At 47.1% G+C, this 19118-nt stretch overlaps 2 protein-coding genes across 9 annotated transcripts in view; both read left to right on the plus strand.

Annotated features, from left to right (window-relative positions):
• Positions 1-811, plus strand: part of LOC126569132 (gamma-aminobutyric acid receptor subunit beta-like) — a 6177-nt gene extending 5366 nt beyond the window's left edge. For all 7 annotated transcript variants that reach the window (XM_050226078.1, XM_050226026.1, XM_050226052.1 and 4 more), the window contains one exon: positions 1-811. This exon is cut by the window's left edge and continues 571 nt beyond it. The gene's annotated coding sequence lies outside the window, so the exon portion shown is untranslated.
• Positions 812-1826: 1015 nt separating this feature from the next.
• The window catches only part of LOC126569084 (sushi, von Willebrand factor type A, EGF and pentraxin domain-containing protein 1), a 56415-nt gene continuing 39123 nt past the window's right edge, over positions 1827-19118 (plus strand). The window contains exons 1-2 of one of the 2 annotated variants that reach the window (XM_050225900.1): positions 1827-1999; positions 2816-3374. In XM_050225900.1, coding sequence (XP_050081857.1) covers positions 3179-3374 — 196 coding nt within the window. In that variant the 5' untranslated portion in view covers positions 1827-1999; positions 2816-3178. The remainder of the gene's footprint in view (positions 2000-2815; positions 3375-19118) is intronic. The other variant, XM_050225910.1, reaches the window with a different exon arrangement.

Below are 19118 nucleotides of genomic sequence, written 5' to 3' on the forward strand. Positions count from 1 at the left end.
TAAACTGCAACTTTTGAAGAATATTTGGTGCAATTTTGAAAGAGATTCATTGAAAACTTCATCCATGGCATCAACTTTATGAAGGTGCGTCTGGGAAAAGGTACTTTTTACAGTGCCCATCGTAGCTGCGTGATGGGTCATCACAAACATACAAACTGGTATTATTTTGAAAGATTATAAGTTTATCTAGTTAATCTCGTCAAAATTTGGTTGAATTTCCTAGTTTTCGATGTTTGGCAGATTTTTGAAGTTGAAAAAGTGATGCTTTTTACGATTTTGCCTAAAACCACGATTTTTGGCGATTTATTTATAAAAAAGTATCAACAATTTTCATGATATCTCAACGGGACTGCCTAGTAAAAAGTGCACAAATTATGTGTTAAAGATTTCAAATCAATCGCTCAAGTAGTTTCTACGCTGGGCACCAACTTTTAAAAACGTTGCTTTTGGGGAAACGCTCTTCAAATGAGCCTTGTGTGAAACGCCCGTTTTCAAAAATCTGTATCTTTATCAGTTTTGCTTCGATTGATCCAAAACTTTTACACAATACTCTTGAAAGGATCAGCATTGAGGGAAAAATGTAAAAAACATGTGTCACAAAACAAAATTAACTACCAATAAGCCCCCCCCCTTAAAGCAGAAGCCTCCGCCATCACAGCGTAGCGAAACCCACCCCTTTACTGCCCGCACCCCCGGGCCCAAAAAAACAAAAGGAATTTTAGAATCACCGCGACCCCAGCGACCCTCTCTGCTTACCTTCCGAACCCAACGTACTAGCCGCTGGATTTTTCCACAAACGGTGAAATAAAAGGAGGCGAACATACTGTCGACAGGAGCGTGTCCACTGTTACTGCCACTGGCACTGCGGGCGCTTCCAGCCGTGAATCTACAATCCGAAATCTTCCTTCCGAATGGTGCGGTGCGAATAAATAGTTTATTTACAACGTTCCGCTAATGTTTCGGTCGTTCGGCTTGTTGCACTGCTGCGGAAATGCGATTGGAATTGTATCATAAAACAAAAAAAAAAAGCTACAGGGCCACACCCTGTAGGAGTTTCGAACACATTATTCAAACATTATTTTCCAGGTCAGTTGAGTTTTTATTTAAAAAAATGTGCTAACTTGAACTTGAAAATTAAAAAAAATTGTTTGTACTCGTTAAACGTAACGTAAAATCGAAAAACCAAAACCCCACTTCAAACACCCACTAGTGGCATAACCAGAAGGTGCCAGAAGGTGTTTTTCCAACGTCGAAAATGGATGCCAGTTTCAGAAGAGGAAAAAAAAAACACGGGGCCCAATGCAGGGTACGTGGGTCACCTGAAGGTAGATGAATCGAATTCTGATCGACATCCTAGACACGGTGACAGCTCAGAAACAGAAACATCACCGCAAACCACAGTAAAAGGGGTGCGGGGAATTATGTGATCTTTAAAGGAATTTCCACGATTACAGACGCCGCCACGCTCACCACTCACACTCTCACACTCTCTTACTTTTATATGCCTGCATGCTTCACGGTCGACGATACTATATTTTCTGTTCGGCGCGATGCCACGGAACCGAAGCAGTGCTCGGTTCCGAAGCGGAACCCCTGCGAAGTGTCCTCTCCACGATCGCTTCTAGCAAACCACTACCAACACTACCAGGCTACAATTATTAGCTGGCTCGAGGCAGATCAGCCCCCCCCCCCCCCCAATTTGGATCACGGCGCCCTTCATCCAACAGCGAGTGAAGGCGCGCGCTCTGGTGTGCGTTTGTTCGTTGCCAGCACGATCGCACGATCGTATAGATGGACAGCGGCAGCGGCAGTAAGTCGCACGCCAGAGCTTGCCGAAGGTGGACCTGTTAGCCAGGCGCACGTTCGCTCGACGCTCCCCACGCCCAAAGAGTCCCCAAAAAAGTAGCCAGTTAACCTTTTAAGCGGCCGTGTCGCGCGTGCGTGCGTGCGTGCGTGCGTGTTTGTGTTTTCGTGCGTTTCGTGACGCCAGCGGTGCCTCGTAAGTGAAGTTAAAAAAAAAAAACAGAAAAAGTTCCCTTCTGCTCCTAAGCTCGATGAAGGAGCACGAACTGCGGGAGGAGTTTCGAGGTCGTTTTTTGTTGTTGTTGTTTTTATCGATTAGTTAACCAACGTAACGTAGTTGAGAGACAGAGAGGCAGCGATTCGAGGGCAAGTGAGAGAGATCGAGGAAGTAGAAGGCCGTACCGTGAGCGCAGCAGCAGCAGCAGCCACAGCAGCTGCTGCAGCAACCGCTCCGTCGTCGTCGTCGTCGAAAGTGAAAACTGGCCAGAGTGGTGAGGTCTTGGCGCCGCAACAATCAAACGGACGAACCGGATCGACCACCAACCACACAGCAACATCGCACGAGAGAGAGAGAGAGAGAGAGAGAGAGAGTGAGATAGTGAGAGGGAAGAGAAGGGAAAAGAGAGAAAGCAGTTTCGTCTCGTGTCGCGCTGCTCCCGCGCTGTCCTCTTGCGCTGTGCGGCTCCAGTCCAGTTTAGTGTTTAGCGGCCCACCAAACCACCTTCCCCCCCCCCCCCCATTCCCGTTTCCTACCCTTAGCTTGGTACCGGTGGCCGCGCTGGATGTGTTATGTACACTCTAGCCCCCCACCTCTCCTTCCCCACCATCCCGGGTTTTGTTATTGCAGAGTGTCTGTTTTCGTGACGTTGCTTGGTGGTGAATATCGGTCAACCCACCTCCTTCCCCCCTCCTCCTTCTCCTCCTTCTCCTCTTGTCCTTGGGTTTGTCCTCGAAAAAGGACTAACGAATGCGCCGCCGATTTTTCCTCCACAAAACAACAAATATTGCCCAGCTCAACAGTAGCTACTCGATCGTTCTCCCAGCCCAGTGAATGTGCGGTGTGCGCGTGTCGGTGTGTATGTGTGTGCGTGCGTGCGTGCGCGCGAGTGATAGTGCGAGTGAGTGAGTGAGCCACAAGAAGAAGAAGAAGAAGAAGCAGAAATAAAAGTTGAAAAAAAAAAACAGCAACCAAGTGAGTGTGTCTGACTCTCTGTGTGTGGCCGAGAGTCCTTTCACTTCCTCATTCGTGCGACCACCAACCAACCAACCTTACCACCCGGGAGACCCGGGCCCGCTACCAGGGTCGCCATCGTCGTCGTCGGAGTGTGAGCGGAGCACAGGCGGAGGCGGAGGCGGAGGCGGAGGCGGAGGGAAAATGCGGAGATGGCGCCACCAGTTGGCCACCGATGGTGGCCGAAATCGTCCACTACCACCAAACGGACGCAGGAACCAGCGGCCACCGGTAGTAGGGGACCGTTGTTGGGCGACCGGTGGCCGAACCATCGCCGTCCACCTGCTACCGGTTGCCCTCGCGGCCCTTCTCCTCTGCGTCGCCAGTGTCCACAGTCAAGGTGAGGATCCGGAGAGGGCGGGTAGGAGGGTGTTCGCAAACAAATCGTCAGAAACGGAAATGCTCAGGCTTTGGGGCCCGCCGCCCGCGTTGGCGATCTAGGCAAAATGAGAGATATGCTTCCTCTAAGATCCTTTCACAGGGATAATACGAAAATAGCGTACCCCTGACGGCTGTGTCTCTGTTTTCATCTGCGCAAGCTACAGTTAATTTTTGAAGTTGAAAAAGTGATGCTTTTTGTCATTTTTCCTCGAAACACGATTTTTAAAGATTTGTTATAAAAGAAAGTATCAACAATTTTCATGATTTCTCGACGGGATTACCTGGCAAAAAGTGTACAGATTATGTGTTAAAAGTTTCAAATCGAACGGTACAGTAGTTTTTACGGCACAGAATCCAGGAGAAAAAGGTTAAAAATATGAGTCACCCCTTAAACTCATTGCCCACCAATCCAATACCCCCACAACAATCCCGAACACTTTAGTCATTCGTGATAAATTGTTTAATTAACACACAACAGCAATAATTAACAGGATTCGAACAAATGGGTAAACTCAAAGGGCAAGGCGGTGATTCAATCTGAACCGGGCCACAATCTGTTGCTTTTTTTTTGTTTTCACAGATTCAAACCAAAAAACAAATGCCAACTTTTAAGCTTCCTTCTAGGTATTTTGCTGCAAAAGAAACTGCGTTGCGGTCGCGCAGAATTTCGCGTTGTTGCGTCAAAAAAAAGTGATGTGAAAGCAGCAGCAGCCACAAAAGACTCGAGAGCGTTCGTAGTAAGCGACGAACCCGGTTTGTCAAATCCGTCAACATCGGAGCGCTGCGTTCAGGGTTTCCTAAAAGGGTCTACCGGCTCTACACTTGTTGCATATGGTTTTATCAATCGAAATCCAAAAGAAGGGAAGTGAAAACTTGACCACAAAATGGAACCCAACGGCCCACCCCAGGGAACAAGAGCCCTCTAGGGCTTCGGATCCTGGATGGTGGTCGTCCTTGAAGTATTAACCGTGTACCCGGTGTACAATTAACCGGCGCCTCCCCCTCCACCCGATATACACCCAATTAACCCGGACCGGCGGCCCACCGGACCGATTTCTCCGAACTCCGGACGCTCCCGGGCCTTTGGGGGGTGGGGGAAGGTTTCCAGCACCTTCCAGCACCTTCCAGCGGGGCTCGCGCTAATTGCTAAGTCATATTCCCTCGGTGCGGTGCCGCACACAACTCAACAAGAAAAGCCTGACGCCTGACGCGGTGCCTGTGTCCGGCCCACCGGGGGTCCCACGATGGATGATGGCATTCCGTTGTTTCCGGCACGCTTCCGACCGCTCGGTGGTGGTCGCCGTAAAAGGAGGTCAAAGACAAGCAGTGAGAACCTCCTAGATACGGTGAGGTTGTGTGTGAGAGAGAGAGAGAGAGAGAGAGAGAGAGAGAGAGAGAGAGAAATATAGAGGGTGAGGCAAAAGAAAAAGCTGCAACACAGTTAAAAAACGCCATATCTTTTTTTGTTTGGATTTCATTGGTTAAAACCAGAAAATGTCGGAAATTGCATAAACTTTTAGAATCAGTTACATTTTTTACGGTATGTTACTTTTTGAATTAATTATGGTCTTGAAACCGTAGAAGAAACCATCGCTCGTTGCCCATAGGGTGCTTTATAGGATTTTGGGCTCATTCTAGGAGAAGCGTTTGCATAATCTGTTTAAAACTATGTCATGTTTTAAGTCTAACCTTGCCCTTCAAAATGCCGCAAACAGAGAAGTCCTACGCATTTTATGTCCATAGATATTGAAAGCCAATGAGACATCGAAATGAAGTGTGAAACGTTCTTTTTTACGCCCATCTCATGTCTCGCTGTTGCTTTACAGAGTCCTGTTGGCTTCTCCAGGGCTTCCACATGAATCGTTTGCATGGTTAGGACTGCAATGAACCTTTTAATAGCATTGGCACATGCAATTGTTGATTGCTCTCGGATTCACCGAACAAAAATATGCGAAGAATGCGAAAAATTGCGTGTTATCGCATCTCAAACCCGCTTATCATCCCCGGCTTATGCGTCCTGGTGGCCAGCCGAGGGTGTAAATCAGCAGCAGACTTCTCTGGCAACTAAACACCATCATTTCTTTTTTCTTTTTTTGGTTTACAATCGACAGGATAACGAACGTGTTTCTCATCGAAGTACTTTCTGCCAAGCGGCTAAGGTTTCTTCTACGATCTCAAGACCATAATTCATCCAAAAAGTAAACTACCGTAAAAAAACTAAACTGATTCTAAAACTTTATGAAATTCACGACAATTTTTTGGTTTCACTCAAATAAAATCCAAACAAAAATGAAAAAGATATGGCGTTTTTTGAAACTGTGTTGCAGCTTTTCTTTTGCCACTACCGACTGTAAAACCAAAAAAATACCGGAATATACACACAGAGACACATACACGCGATGATAGCTACATACACAGAAGACAATCTTCCGGGAGTGTGGGAGTCCGTCCGACAATGGTCAGTGGGAATCGGACACCATCGGTTTCTGGACGGGATGATGGCGGATTGGTGGAATGGGTTGGTGAGGGTGTCCGTACGCACGTAGCTCCTATCTCTCCCCAGGCAGCCCAGATCGCCCAGAATGATTGCACCGAATGGAGATATATCTTCCGAAACGGGGCACCGGGAACGGACAATTGGCCACCCCGATCCGGACGTACTTTCTCACGGCCGTACTTAACGGGAAACTACGCACCGCACCGCACCGCACCGCAACGTCCCATCGTCGGTGGTCAACCGCGGTGGCTGTCATAGTTCAAACACACTCAGTAACTGGGACAACGGGCGACCATCGCTTCTCTAACATTCTCTCTTCGTTTTATGGCCCCGTTTGCTACTCGAGCTGGGAATGTGACTGTCCGACAAAAAAAAAAGAAAAAAGAAAAGAATGATTCGTCGCAGCACCAACTGCACCGGACCAGAGGGGGGAGGGGGGGGGGGGGGGGGAGGAGGGCGAGCCCAACGATCTGTTAACGGCCTGGTACGGGGCGGGGTCGGTCTTATTTTTAATCGCCGGCGCCCGGCAAACCGTGCGGCTCTGGTTTACAATTTCGGCCACACAGCCACAGTGGCCCGGAGCAGCCAGCCGAGATTCAAGTGCTGCCATCAAGCGGCCGCTGACCCTGGTGCGAACCGGACACGCTACCGTGTCACGAAAGTAAAGTGAATTTACTTTAAAAGTTTCTGGCTTTTTTTTTTCTTCTCTAAATTCAATTTCGTCCCCTGCAAAGTAATCTCACGCATTGCAGCTGCACATGCACTTATGCCGACGAATTTTCCAGCTTTGGAAACTCCTGGAAAAGTCGACTTTAGGGGATAGCTTTCAGTTCCTTCTTCTCCGCAGGCGCTTCAATCTGTTCTATCGTGTTAAAAACGGGGTCCCCGGAGCCGTCTTTTGAGCTTTTTTAATAGCCAAAAGTGACATGGTGCTAAATCAAGCGAAGAAGCGGTGGTTGCGGAACGGTATGAGTGGTGTTTTTGGCGAAAAAGTCACGGAAAACCGACGATACCAGTTCGAGTGCTGACGCGTTTGAGGCCCAAAACATTTATCAAAAAGTAATTGATGAATTATCTGAATGTGGCAATATCACAAGCAAGGTCTCTAGTTGTTAATTTACGCTTTTGCAACAAGAAACTATTTATTTGTGATGCGTTTGAGCCTTGTCAATTAACGTTGCTGGTCATCGGGGACGTTCTTCGTCTTCAACACGTTCCTGACCATCCTGAACGTCTTTTGATCACTTGTAAACATTTTGATTTAACTTAGCGGAGTTAACAAAGGATTTCTGCATCATTCGTTACGCATTCGTAAATCAAATTTTATGAACATTCCTCGTTCCAACAATGTCGTCATAATAAAAAACGCTCACAAAAAAAAATCATATCTCAAAAACTATCCATTATTTTGACGTAAAACTTGGCATGAACGTCAATCACAGTACTGGCAACCTACAAAAAATGCGAGAAATAAAAACAAAATCGTTCACACGACCAAACAGTAGTAGCTGGCTCGCAGTCCACCCCCACAGCTCATCCCGTGGACGCACCCTCTGGCAGGACATAAATGGACGCAGCACGCAGCAGCAGCCAGTGTGCCAGTAGCCGGGTGCCTAAACCCCGGTGGTCCCACATGTCCTGGCACGTCTAACGCGTGCGGTGTGTCCGGAAAGTGAGGGTAGGGCCGCGGAGCGAACAGAATGGCAGCAGGGATTGGACTGGTTGGTTGATTCTCCGCGTAGTATAACGTGAGAGGCGCAGTGAGAGAGAGAGAGAGAGAGAGAGAGAGAGGGAGAGTCGAGATGGAGGTTACATGTACATTCTACACCCAGCCAAAGCCGACTTGAGCGTGGCTCAAGGGTGGCGCCGTGTGCAGTGAAGCACGACACCGTTCACCTTCGCGCGGAATCGTGCAGCGGCGGCTGCTGCTGCTGCTGTCCGTTGCTTAGGCTGACTCCAAAAGATCTGGAAAAAGGAACACCGAGAGTGAGAGAGATGAAACGAGCGAGTGGTTAGTAGTTTGCAGTTTTTTTTTCTTCTTTTTATTATTATCATTTTTTTTGTTGTTGTTGCTAAAACCACCCTTCCCCGGCCGATATCCGAGCATCGGTTTCGGTTTTGTACGTTGCCCGGAAGTTCTCGCTCTATTCAGCGCCTCATTATACACGCAGCCACTCATACGAGCGCATCTAGCCACCTTGCGCTTGCTCATACGTGCGTATCGAATGGCGGACGGACCCAACCACCGTGACAACGACGATCGGCAAGCACCAGTCAAGCTGCTGCTGCTGCTGTTGTTGGTATTGTTGGGTACCAGAACGATCCCCCCTCCACTCCACAAAACAACATCAACTGCTAAGGTCCGAATGTAGCCGCTCTACTTCTCACTTTCAAGTACGTTTGCCGTTCACTTGCAGCAGCAGCAGCAGCAGCAGCAGCAGCGTAGCGTAGGCGGTGAGTGTGTGTGTGTTGTACACACATACACACACCTGTAGCTAGTCACTGTTCACGCTTGAAGCGCATGAGAAGGGGTCCTGGGAGCTAGAGAGTGACCTTCCCCCGCCCCGGTACCAGAGACAAGTGACACCGAATCTGCCGCACACTAGAATCACACTATACCAGTCTGCGTACGCACACAGCTACAGAAACACAGGACCATGTTGGAGCGGTTTTGGTGGCAGTCAGTGGGAAGGACCCGGGAACCCTCCCCCTCCCCCCCCCAGGAAAAGAAGAAAAAAAAAAAACGCGAGTAAGGTTCAGGGCATTCTGTGTTCTGTGTTCTGTGTGCGGGTGTTAGGTGGTCCCAACCCCAACGCCAACGCGCCAGAACCGAGAATGTTGGTTGCCGCCTTGTTTGTGTGACCATTTGGGTTGAGCTTCGGCAGGCCAATGATCGGCCACACTGTTACCACTGCGCAGAAATACCGCCGAAGCGCTTAGGTCGAATCGAAAAAAGATGACTAACAGAAGGTTTTCTGCTTTTCTGCACAATTATTTTCAGTTTAAATGCAAACAAGGGATTTTGTTTTTGTATGTTTCTACATAACATCCTGATTCCGGAACATATCTTTCTAGAACCGGCTACGGAGCATTGTTTTTTTCTTTCACTCCTTCCACGTAGAAAGGAGCCGCAATTGCGCTGCTGTGGTTACAACCCTCGGCTTCACGGTTTGATGGAGGGGTATTTAATTTTGTTTGGTGACACATGCTTTTTAACCTTGTTCCCCTGAATGCTGATCCTTTCGAGAATGTTGTGTAAAGTTTTTGAATCAATCGAAGCCAAACAGACAAAGATATTGATTTTTGAAAAGTCGCGCGCCTCATGCAGTTGCAGACACGAGACTCTAAATTGGATGCCATGGACGTAATTTCATAAAATATTTGCTTCAAAATACGACCAAATTTTCTTCAAAAGTTGTAGTTTATTGTGGCAGTTGTGAAAATATATATAGGTTGATACTGTTTTCAAAACAAATGCCATCAAAAATGAGCCATTTTTTGGTACAATTCTTCAAGCGACGAACCCGGTTTGACAAATCCGTTACCGTTTTCGAAGTCGGCGCTCATCCAGTACCGGCAAAACTGCTGGACCGATTGATTTGGTACTTTAAACACATAATTTGGGCACTCTTTGCTAGATAGTCCCGTCGAGATTTTATGAAAATGGTACTTTATGGATATTTTTTTTTAAATAAATCGCCAAAAACCGTTGTTCTTAGGCAAAATGACAAAAAGCATCAAGTTTTTAAAATACAAAATGATCGAAAAATACGAATATCAACAAAAACTAAACGGAATTACCTGGATAAATTTATAATCTTTCAAACAAGTATTGATCTGCATAGTTGTGATGACCCATCACGCAGCTACGATGTGCACCACAAAAAGTATCTTTTCGCAAGCGAACCTTCATAAATTTGATGCCATGGATGAAGTTTTTATTAAATCTTCCCCAAAAAAAGCACCAAATATTCTTTAAAAGTTGCAGTTTCATATGTCATTCATTTGAAAGAATAAAGTTAAATGGTTGTGTCACAAAAAAGCATCAAAAATGATCCTTATTTTGGCCAGAAATTACTGAAGCCCTCTCTTAATTGCTTGCCTCCCAACATGTTTCTCAAAATTGGGCACAACACAGGAAAGTCACACAGTCAGAACAGGACTGTTCCGGGGAAGGTGTTGCTCAATGTTTTCCCCCAGCCAAGGCTACGAGTGGCTGGTGAGCTGTCCTTCTAATGGAGAAGAACCACTTTCTTACCGATAGGTCGCGCGCGTCTTTTGCGCCCGATCAAAAAGCAAAACACTGCTTTAGGCATGTAGCCACTGGTGTGATGGCTATCGTTTGCCAGAAAGCCCTCTAGAGCAGTTGATATTTGCGCTGCTGGCTCCCAAGGCTGGCGCGGTCTCTGTGGCTCTCAGTTGTTCATCAATCGCGATCACGACCCGCCACGAACACTGTCTGGGCTCGCGACACTGCGCCTCTCTTCCTCGAACTGGACGGTCTCTGCTGGACGGAACTGGACGGAATCTGCTGAAGATTTGCGGTCGGTTTCCTGAGAGAGAAAAAAAAACCAACTGAACAACAACAAAAATCGGGAACGTTCTCTTTCCATTCTTTTTTTGTGACAGACAGGACGAAAAGTGCCGTTTAGTTTTTTTTATCCACCCACGACTTGTTGAGTGTGCCCGAGCCAGAAGAGAGAGAGAGAGAGAGAGAGAGAGAGAGAGGGAGAGAGAGAGAGAGAGAGAGAGAAGGTATGGTGACCTATTTATCGGATGTGCTGGTGCACCTTGTTGGTCAACCTCACAGCGCTCGGGAAGAGAGGGGGAGGCGGGAGATAGAGATCGCTTCCATCGCCAACGACGGCGAACACCCCGTCACCACAGTCCGCCGTCTGCAAAACCTGTTTTTCGGCTCGTTCCACTCCTGGCTCCGGTCCGTTCCTTTTCGTTCGCGGTCAGACGTGGCACTTGTGGCTGCTACTATTGGCCGGGCTGCTGGAGGGAATGGAATGGGAATGGGAAATGGAGGCAAGGTGCAGAAGCCCTCAAAGTGTCACAAAACAAACGCACACACAGTAGGCTCTGCCCTGCTTTTAGGTGACTGTGTACAACGAGACTAACATTGCGTTCAGAACGTGAATATCAATAGAATAGAAATTGGTTAACCATAAAGTGACTGAGCATCGACGAACCGACGGGATTAAATGCACTTTCTTTCAGCTTCAGGCGGAAGAAGGCCTCCAGTTTGCGTTTGGGAAGGGATAAATGGAATATTAGAAAATCGTACACTATGTTTCATAATGATAGCCTCACCTTGTTTTGTTCGATCTCGCGCTCAAATTAAGTGCCCCAACAATAATTAAAAATACTGTAAATGTTTCTTTTATTGTTAAAAGACCGGCATACGTCTTTTAAATTTTGAATTTTAGAAAAAAAATATTAAAAACGGCAATGCTTTCATGTTAACAACAAGATTTTAAATTTGCATATTTGCGGTATTTAACACATGGTATCGAATCCAGTGTGACGATTACAGTGTTGTTTTTAACGAAGATTACATTCATTACTGGCGTATTGCCCAAAAAGGGGGGGATTTGTTGCGAGTCAACCGTGGACTGGCTGCTGTTTATGATCACTCAGCTCAGCAATATCAATTGATATTATTTTTACTCTTCTCATTTTGCTCATCATCTTCTACCACCTGCACGAGCTCAAGACTCAAACTCAAACTAATAGACGCGATAAGTTCTACAAACGATATCGTGCTAGAAATATGATAAGAAAAATCGGGTAAATCAGCTAGTATTTAAAAAAAAAAAGAAAAATAAAAGTGAAGCATGCACACACGCAGTACACGGTTGCAACTTTCATTTGCGCGTCCAACTGCCGTACCAGGCAGTACCCTGGGCGACTTTGGGCGGTCGATCGCGGGTACGTGATGAGCCATTAGAAATGATTTTCCATTTCACACCACTCGCGATGGCTGCCCCCTCCTCGATGAACCTTACCTTAATTGACGATCCGCGTATAGGCGAGCTATCATTTTTGGGGAGGAACAATTACTGGATGGCGCCAGCGCCATGGTCGCTTCGAGAGATCGAGTTCGAGAAGGGAAGAAGGGGAGAGGTGCGAACACGAAATGAGCGAACAAACGGCACACACAAAAAAGGCCACCGAACCGAATAGAGTGCGCATTGGAAAATCGGAGAACTTTCACTTTCACGCGCCCGCGTCGCTCGCTCGCTTGCGCTTGCAACTTCCCGCCTTTACAACGACTCCCCCCGCTCGGGGGACAGGAAGGGAAAAATAAAATCAAGAGAAAAACAACAGGAAGAAGAAAAAAAAACCCGATCCCGATCCACGCCAGATAACCATTGCTCGGTGTTTGCCACCAACACAGACACACTAGGAATCGAAACATTGGTTGTTGCTGTTTCCCTTTTGCTTTCGCGGGTCACGGAAATTGCAAGTTTTGCCAGTCCACGTTCGGCAGCATTCGTCCTTCTTCCCGTCTTGCCCCACCCCTACGTCATCTTTTGATTTGAACAATCTGTGGGAGATGCAATCATATTTTGAGCGATGCAATGCAATCCAGCCGCCTCTGCTGGTGCGCTCATAATGGTGCGCACGGAAGTACGCGGTGGAGGGGGGGAGGGGGGGAGGGGTGAAAATGGGGAGAAAATAATTAAGTGAACAGTGTGCGTGCCTGAGTGTGCGAATCAGCTGGTTAAACTGAAATTAACGCTCAACCCTAGCCGCTGGCGGGCTCCGATCCGAGCGATTCACACGACGGCACCGATCTTTGGCGCCCGATAAGCGGTGTGCATCGTAAAAGTAGCAGGCAACAAACAGAAACACAATGGTGCACATCGTGGGCTTCTCCTAGCTGAGAAACAGAGAGAGAGAGAGAGTGTGTGTGCAAGGGTGTGCGGTCGCTGCGTGAGGAGGGGGGCAGTGTTATGGCATTGTTCGGTTGCATGATCGATGCTAATAATTTGCAAAAGCCGCGCCGCGCCGCACCGCGCCGCAAACGACGGAACGAGGGGTTCGTCGCTTGCGTCGCTACCGCGTGAGCGCTCATTGAAGTCTTCCGTTCGGTGCGGTCTTTGGCGCCATTGGCCATTTTGGCAAGGCTCACTCGCGCATCACTTTTCTTGCGCATTTTTTGTTTTCGCGAACGGAAATCGACAAAAACACAAACGAAATGCAGCCACACTTTCTTTTTCTTCTTCTTCTTCTTCTTCTTCTTCTTCTTCTTCTTCTTCGCGTATCTTTCGAAATGCTTCTAGGGTGCGACACTTTTATCGACCGATAAAACCGAAAAGAATCCAGAACGGAACACATACCATCGGTGCACCGCTCCTCCAATCATTTCACGAACGTTTCGAGGTAACAAAACTGGCTTTCGCAAACAGTTCTTATGTAGTGATTTGTTTGTTTTTTTTTGTTTTTTAATGTCCGCTTCCAACTACATGCTTATCATTCTATCGTGCTTAAAAAAAAGAAACGCTTTAGGTAACAATCCGAGGGGAAAATCTATGCTAGAACAGCAATCACCCTTTGAAAATGAATAAGGGAGGTGCGGGGATTGATATAAAGTTAATTCGATTAAACAGTTGGCCCAGCTTTTTTGTGACGAAACCATTCTACTTTATTTTTTCTCTTGGATGTTTTATTAAACTTACTTAAAATTGAAAAAAACTTCATCCATGGCATCAATATATTTCTGCAACTGCTTCTCAATAAACTACAACTTTTGCAGAACATTTAGCCGCATTTTGGAGCAAATGTTTTAAAAAACTTACGCCCACGGCATCCAATTCAGAAATGCGTGTCTGCAAATGCATAATGAGTAATGAGTGTCTTTTCAAAAATCAATCTCTTTGTCAGTTGGTTCGATTGATCCACAAAAAAAAAACTACACAATATTCTTGAAGGAATCATCACTCATAAAAAACGTTAAAAATAAATGTCACGGACAAAAATAAAGCAGCAAAAGCTCGAGAAAATGCAGCCTGCCAAAGCACACCAAAAGCCGGTGCCGCTCGGGAATCGCTTCGCTGTTCGATGACGGTTTATTATTAATTGGATGTTTTGTTTTCTGTTCCCGCATCACCATGAAGGGTTCATCTCCCAGACCTTTCGGGCTCTTCCAAGAAGGATCCCCCATATTCTGCCATACCACTGTGTTCTGTTTGTTGAGGTGAATTTTTTTTATTCTGTTTTCACGTCCCTGGCGCTCAACTATTCAAGGCAGCGGCTGACCTGGTTCGTCATGGATGCGACGAACCAGGGGCTTACCAGGAGATCTTCCCTGATCTCGTAACGTGCGCAACCGAAGCGCAAACCGAAATTCTGCAGCGGTGCAGCGCTCGCTGGCTGGCTGTGGCCACCGCTACATAGCGTTAGCGTCTCTTACGTCACTGACACATACAAGCACGCAGCTTGCTTCAGGTTTAGCTCCACGTAACGCCTACACCGAGTCGATCGATGTTCGATTGAGTGGAAATTATGAAAAGGGATCACACTCGCCCAACCCAGCCAACCAGCCAGCCAGCCAGCCAGCGAGCAATTAGGCAACGCGTGTGCTGGTGCTATGCTTGACTGTTCGGTGTTTCTTCTCCGTTCGTTCGTCGGCAAGTGCCAGGGGTAACCGGCCTTTTTGATTTGCGTAAAAAAAACGCTTTTTCCTGGAAAATGGAGAAAAAATTATCGCTCCAAAGTCAATGGCTATCGTTAGCTACACATTTCAACTATATCTTCGGCCAGTTTTGGATGCCAAACCTTAAAAAACCGCCAATCTGTACCATTGTTTTCAAAACCCATCCATTTTTCCACATTTTCGAACAAAAGGAAGCGTTGCTCGGCCATTACCTGTCCCCAAAGATGCAAATGAATGTTCATCTGATAGAGTCAAGTCTGGTGAGGTTAGCCGCAAGTGATAATTGTTACCAATTGTGGCTGTGTAGCGTGTCCTTGGCCGATATTCCGCGCGGTGGCGGTGCATTTTCATCGAGAAAAATAGGTCAATTTTGTCGTTTTATGATATTTTGCTTGATTTTTTTTTCACAAATCTCGGTCAAAATTGATTAATTGTTGCTTGTAACGGTCATTAGTAACCCTTTTTGGCCAATAAGGCCTGCAATTTGGTGACTTCTAACACTTCTTTTCGATGGTTGGTGGTTCTCTCATTTATGTCACGATTTTTAAAATTTTTCAAACAGCACTTTGCACTGTGTTTCAGAGAGAGAGAGAGAGAGAGAGAGAGAGAGAGAGAGCATGCCCACCGTAACCTGCAATAAAAATTGGATGCGATTCGGGCGCCGATTTTTGCAGATGGAGGCAGAAAACGAACGATGTCGGCGAATAGTAGTTTTTAAAAATGGAACTTGAAATTTTAATAAATGAAAATAGTTGTTATGGTGTCAAATTAGAAAAAAATGCACACCGATTATGTTTAACGGGATGCCTAATGAACAAATTAAAACACTTAGACACTGACTTTACAGCTCCATTTGGCGTAGATGCAGCTTTAGAACGAAAAAGTCAGTTTCATATGCATCTCGTCAGTTTCACCTGGTATGTCACACACGAGGAGCAGACCAGAGAGCACTCCAGAGAGAGAGAGAGAGAGCGCGCGCACGCTAGAGAACGAGGACGAGCACGAGCAGCTCTGCAGCACCCGCGCGCGCGCAGCCCGGAATGTCTGTCCCGTTAGACGCGTTGGAGGCGCGCGCGCGCGCGCGGGGGCACAAGTGGCAAGAAAAAGTGTGACACCTGACAACATGCGCGCGATACGCGATGATGCGCCCGAACATGGTTGCGCCAGCATGAGATGGTTGGGGGGGGGGGGGGGAAGGGAGTGATTTCGAATTCTGCACACAGACACACACACACATACGGGCGACCGATTGTTTGTTTGTGCTGTAGAAATCGGCGCTTTCTCATGTCGCACGCCCGGGGTGGAAGGGGGTGGGGGGGGGGGGGGGGGGGGGGTTGACATGCAGATGACGCACTGCCAACGTTTGTGGCCAGTGGGCGCGTGGGATTACCAAACAAAGGACTAAATCGAGGGGCAGGGGGAAATCGAGTGGCTGCTACACGAGAACAATCACATCTGACGTCGAGATTTGACGGCCTCATCGCCTCATCTTCATCACAATCATCACCATCATCATCATCAGTGGCAATGGTGGCGCTGCAGGCAAAACAATAGCAAAGGTTGAAGGACACTTGGCTCCAAAATGTCGGAAATGTCAACCGATGGCAGCCGTACCGAGGGCCAGTGCCGAACAGCGGGGCGACACGTGTGCCGGTGGTGGAGATGCGAAATGGTGAAGCACGAAGCGATCGTGCGTCGCGTGTGAAGTGGGACTTGCGTGCGTGGCGATTAGCATGCGTTAGCGAGACGGGCCACAATGGCGGGGGGAGGGGGCACGGGATCACCGAAAATGCAAATTCCGCCCTAAAATGGCCGTTCGCAAAACATCACGCAATCGCAGGCAGGCAGGCAGGCAACAACAACTAATTCCAATGGTGGGGATTCGATTTGTGGGAAGGAAATGTAAATGGAAATCCCGTACCACCCCGTCCCGTCCCGTCCCTTTTGGCAGGAAATTCGATTTCACGCCGCATGCCACGTAACCAGAGGGTGGCGGAGAGAGAGAGAGAGAGAGAGAGAGAGCGTGAGTGAGTGGCTTGTTGGATTTGTTGGGGTGCATATCCGGTGCGCTGGTTTGCGGGGATCCGGATCCACTCTACTCTTCCAAGAAACTGGATCAGGTAAAGGGGGGGGGGGGAATATTAGGGATGGGATAAGGGTACGCTAGTAAGCCTGGGCTGGACTACCTGCCAGCAACTCAAAGTCCTGGACTGTAAGGGTGATTCACAGCAGCAACAGCTTCGATTTGTTTTTTTTTTTGGGGGGTTTGTTTGTTGTAGTGCCGGTTTTTTGGGGGTGTGTTAGAGATACCGAGAAGAGCTAAAGCAAAAAAGGCAAAATCCGGGGTCCTTGACCTTTTCGGAGTAGATGGTACATGAGGGAAGGATGGCACCTTCCGAGAATGGTCCCGGTCCGGCGTGCCGTGTTTCTCAATAGCGCTATCATCATGGATGTATCCCTTTTTTTTTTTTTAAACGTTGAATAACTCTGTCATCTTTTAGCCGATTTTAGAAAATAAACCAGTTTTAGTTCGGTTATTCTATGCCATTTATTGTGCCATACTCAAAACATGATATCGAGCAAATTGGCAGCCTTTATTCGCGCATACAAAAAGCGGCCCTTTTTTCGGGCAATTTACATTGGATTTGACAACATTTCGGGAGTTTTTGTTGGCAATTTCTGCTCCAATATTTGCTCTAAGTTGTTTCGTAGTCTTCGGTTTGTTGGCATTAAACCTTATTTTTCAAATAGAACCACAGAAAAAAATCTAGCGCCGTCCTAATGCGGTGAACGAGGATTTTCTTCCATTGACTGATTATTTTCAATGTAATGTGTGAGACTTTCAGTCTGCTCTTTTAACGTAAAGTGATCTATTACTAAAATGGCATAGATTGAAGTTTCAGAAACTGTCCTATTTGTCAAAATCGACTGAAAAATGACAGTGTTATTCAGCGTTTAATATAGGATAGCTTCCTAATGGCGCACCCTGTGCTGTGTCGAAAAAGTAAAAGGTGACACGGGATTCAAAATGCTCGCGTAATGGAATATCGGTTACATTTTTTCGGTTCGTATTTTTAGTAGATTGCGAGCACTGCGATTGATAGCCAGGACAAGTTTTACGTCAAAATAATGATTAGTTTTTGAGATATGAAGTTTTTTCTGTTAGCTACTAATTGTGCACTTGTCGGTTTTCGCTATGACAAAATGTTTTCGAACAAAGGATTTTCATAAAATTTGATGTGAAGATAAGTAAAGAATGATGCAAAAAGGTTTTGGTGACTACGCTAATTTAATAACAAAGGTTTACAAGAGGTCAAAAGAGTTCCAAAAAGGTCAGGAATGTGTTGAAGACGAAGAACGTCCTTGGTAACCTTGCTGATGGATTTGGCATATTCAGATAATTTGCTAATTACATTTTGAGAAATGGTTTTTGGGTTTCAAACGCACTGGCGTTGGTTTTCTGTGACTTTTTCGTCAAAAACTCAACTCGTATCGTTCCGCAACCACCGCTTCTTCGCTTGATTTAGCACCATGTGGCTTCTGGCTATTAGCAAAACTCAAAAGACGGCTCCGGGGACCCCGTTTTTAAAACGATAGAACAGATTGAAGCGCCTGCGGAGAAGAAGGAACTGAAAGCCATCCTCTAAAGTCGACTTTTTCAAGTGTTTTTCGAAAGCTGAAAAATCCGTCGGCATAAGTGGATTGTACACACAATTAATTGATTGGAACACAATTAAAAAACAAATCGAAAGTCGCCTTAGTTTGACATTTGCCACACAACAAACCCGCACAACTTTGCCGCCGCGCGCTGCATCTGAGAACGAAATGAAATGAGTTTGTTTTTAGCGGAGGAGTAAACGCCGCGGTACTCATAAATCTCAGTCAACTATAAATAAATCGACAAATCGATCGCCATCCGTGGAACCGTCCGATTGGGATGGGAATGAGCATCGTGGATAGTTCGTCGTAACGGGGTCACAAACCTCTCGCGCTCTCTCTCTCTCTCGCTCTCTCGCGCTCTTCCACTTGAAGACAGGAGAAGGCACAGGTAGCGGCGAGCCTATAGAGCCCTAGGAGCACACCACTGACCCTGCATCGACGTTACGCAACGTGACGGACGTTCGCAGCGCTCGTAACCAGCGCTTTATACCAACGAATATGCGTGCGTGCAGCCCCTTTGCAGGCCACCTTGCATCAGCGGGGCATGCGTCTAACGCACGGCGGATGGTCGCGGAACTTGATTACCGGGCACCAGCAGCCATTCGATTACCATCATCTCCATGCTCTGCTTTTTTTGTTTTTTTTTGGTGAAGACACGTTTAAGTTTTCAATTTAAACCGAGCCACCGCCGAGTTACCGGACGGTACGGAGCACTTTTACACTCGCTCCATGCTCGGTCCGCGAAAGTGAAATGTGAGAAGCACCATAATTCCACCAGCAAACGGGGGAAGAGAATCCATGGCGCAATAAAAACGGCACGACACGAACTTTTAACCGGAACTGCGGAAAGGTGCGGGGCCTGGTACGCGGGCAATCAGCTA

The sequence above is a fragment of the Anopheles aquasalis genome, chromosome X, assembly GCF_943734665.1.
Source record: "Anopheles aquasalis chromosome X, idAnoAquaMG_Q_19, whole genome shotgun sequence".
NCBI classification, from domain to species: Eukaryota; Metazoa; Arthropoda; class Insecta; order Diptera; family Culicidae; genus Anopheles; species Anopheles aquasalis.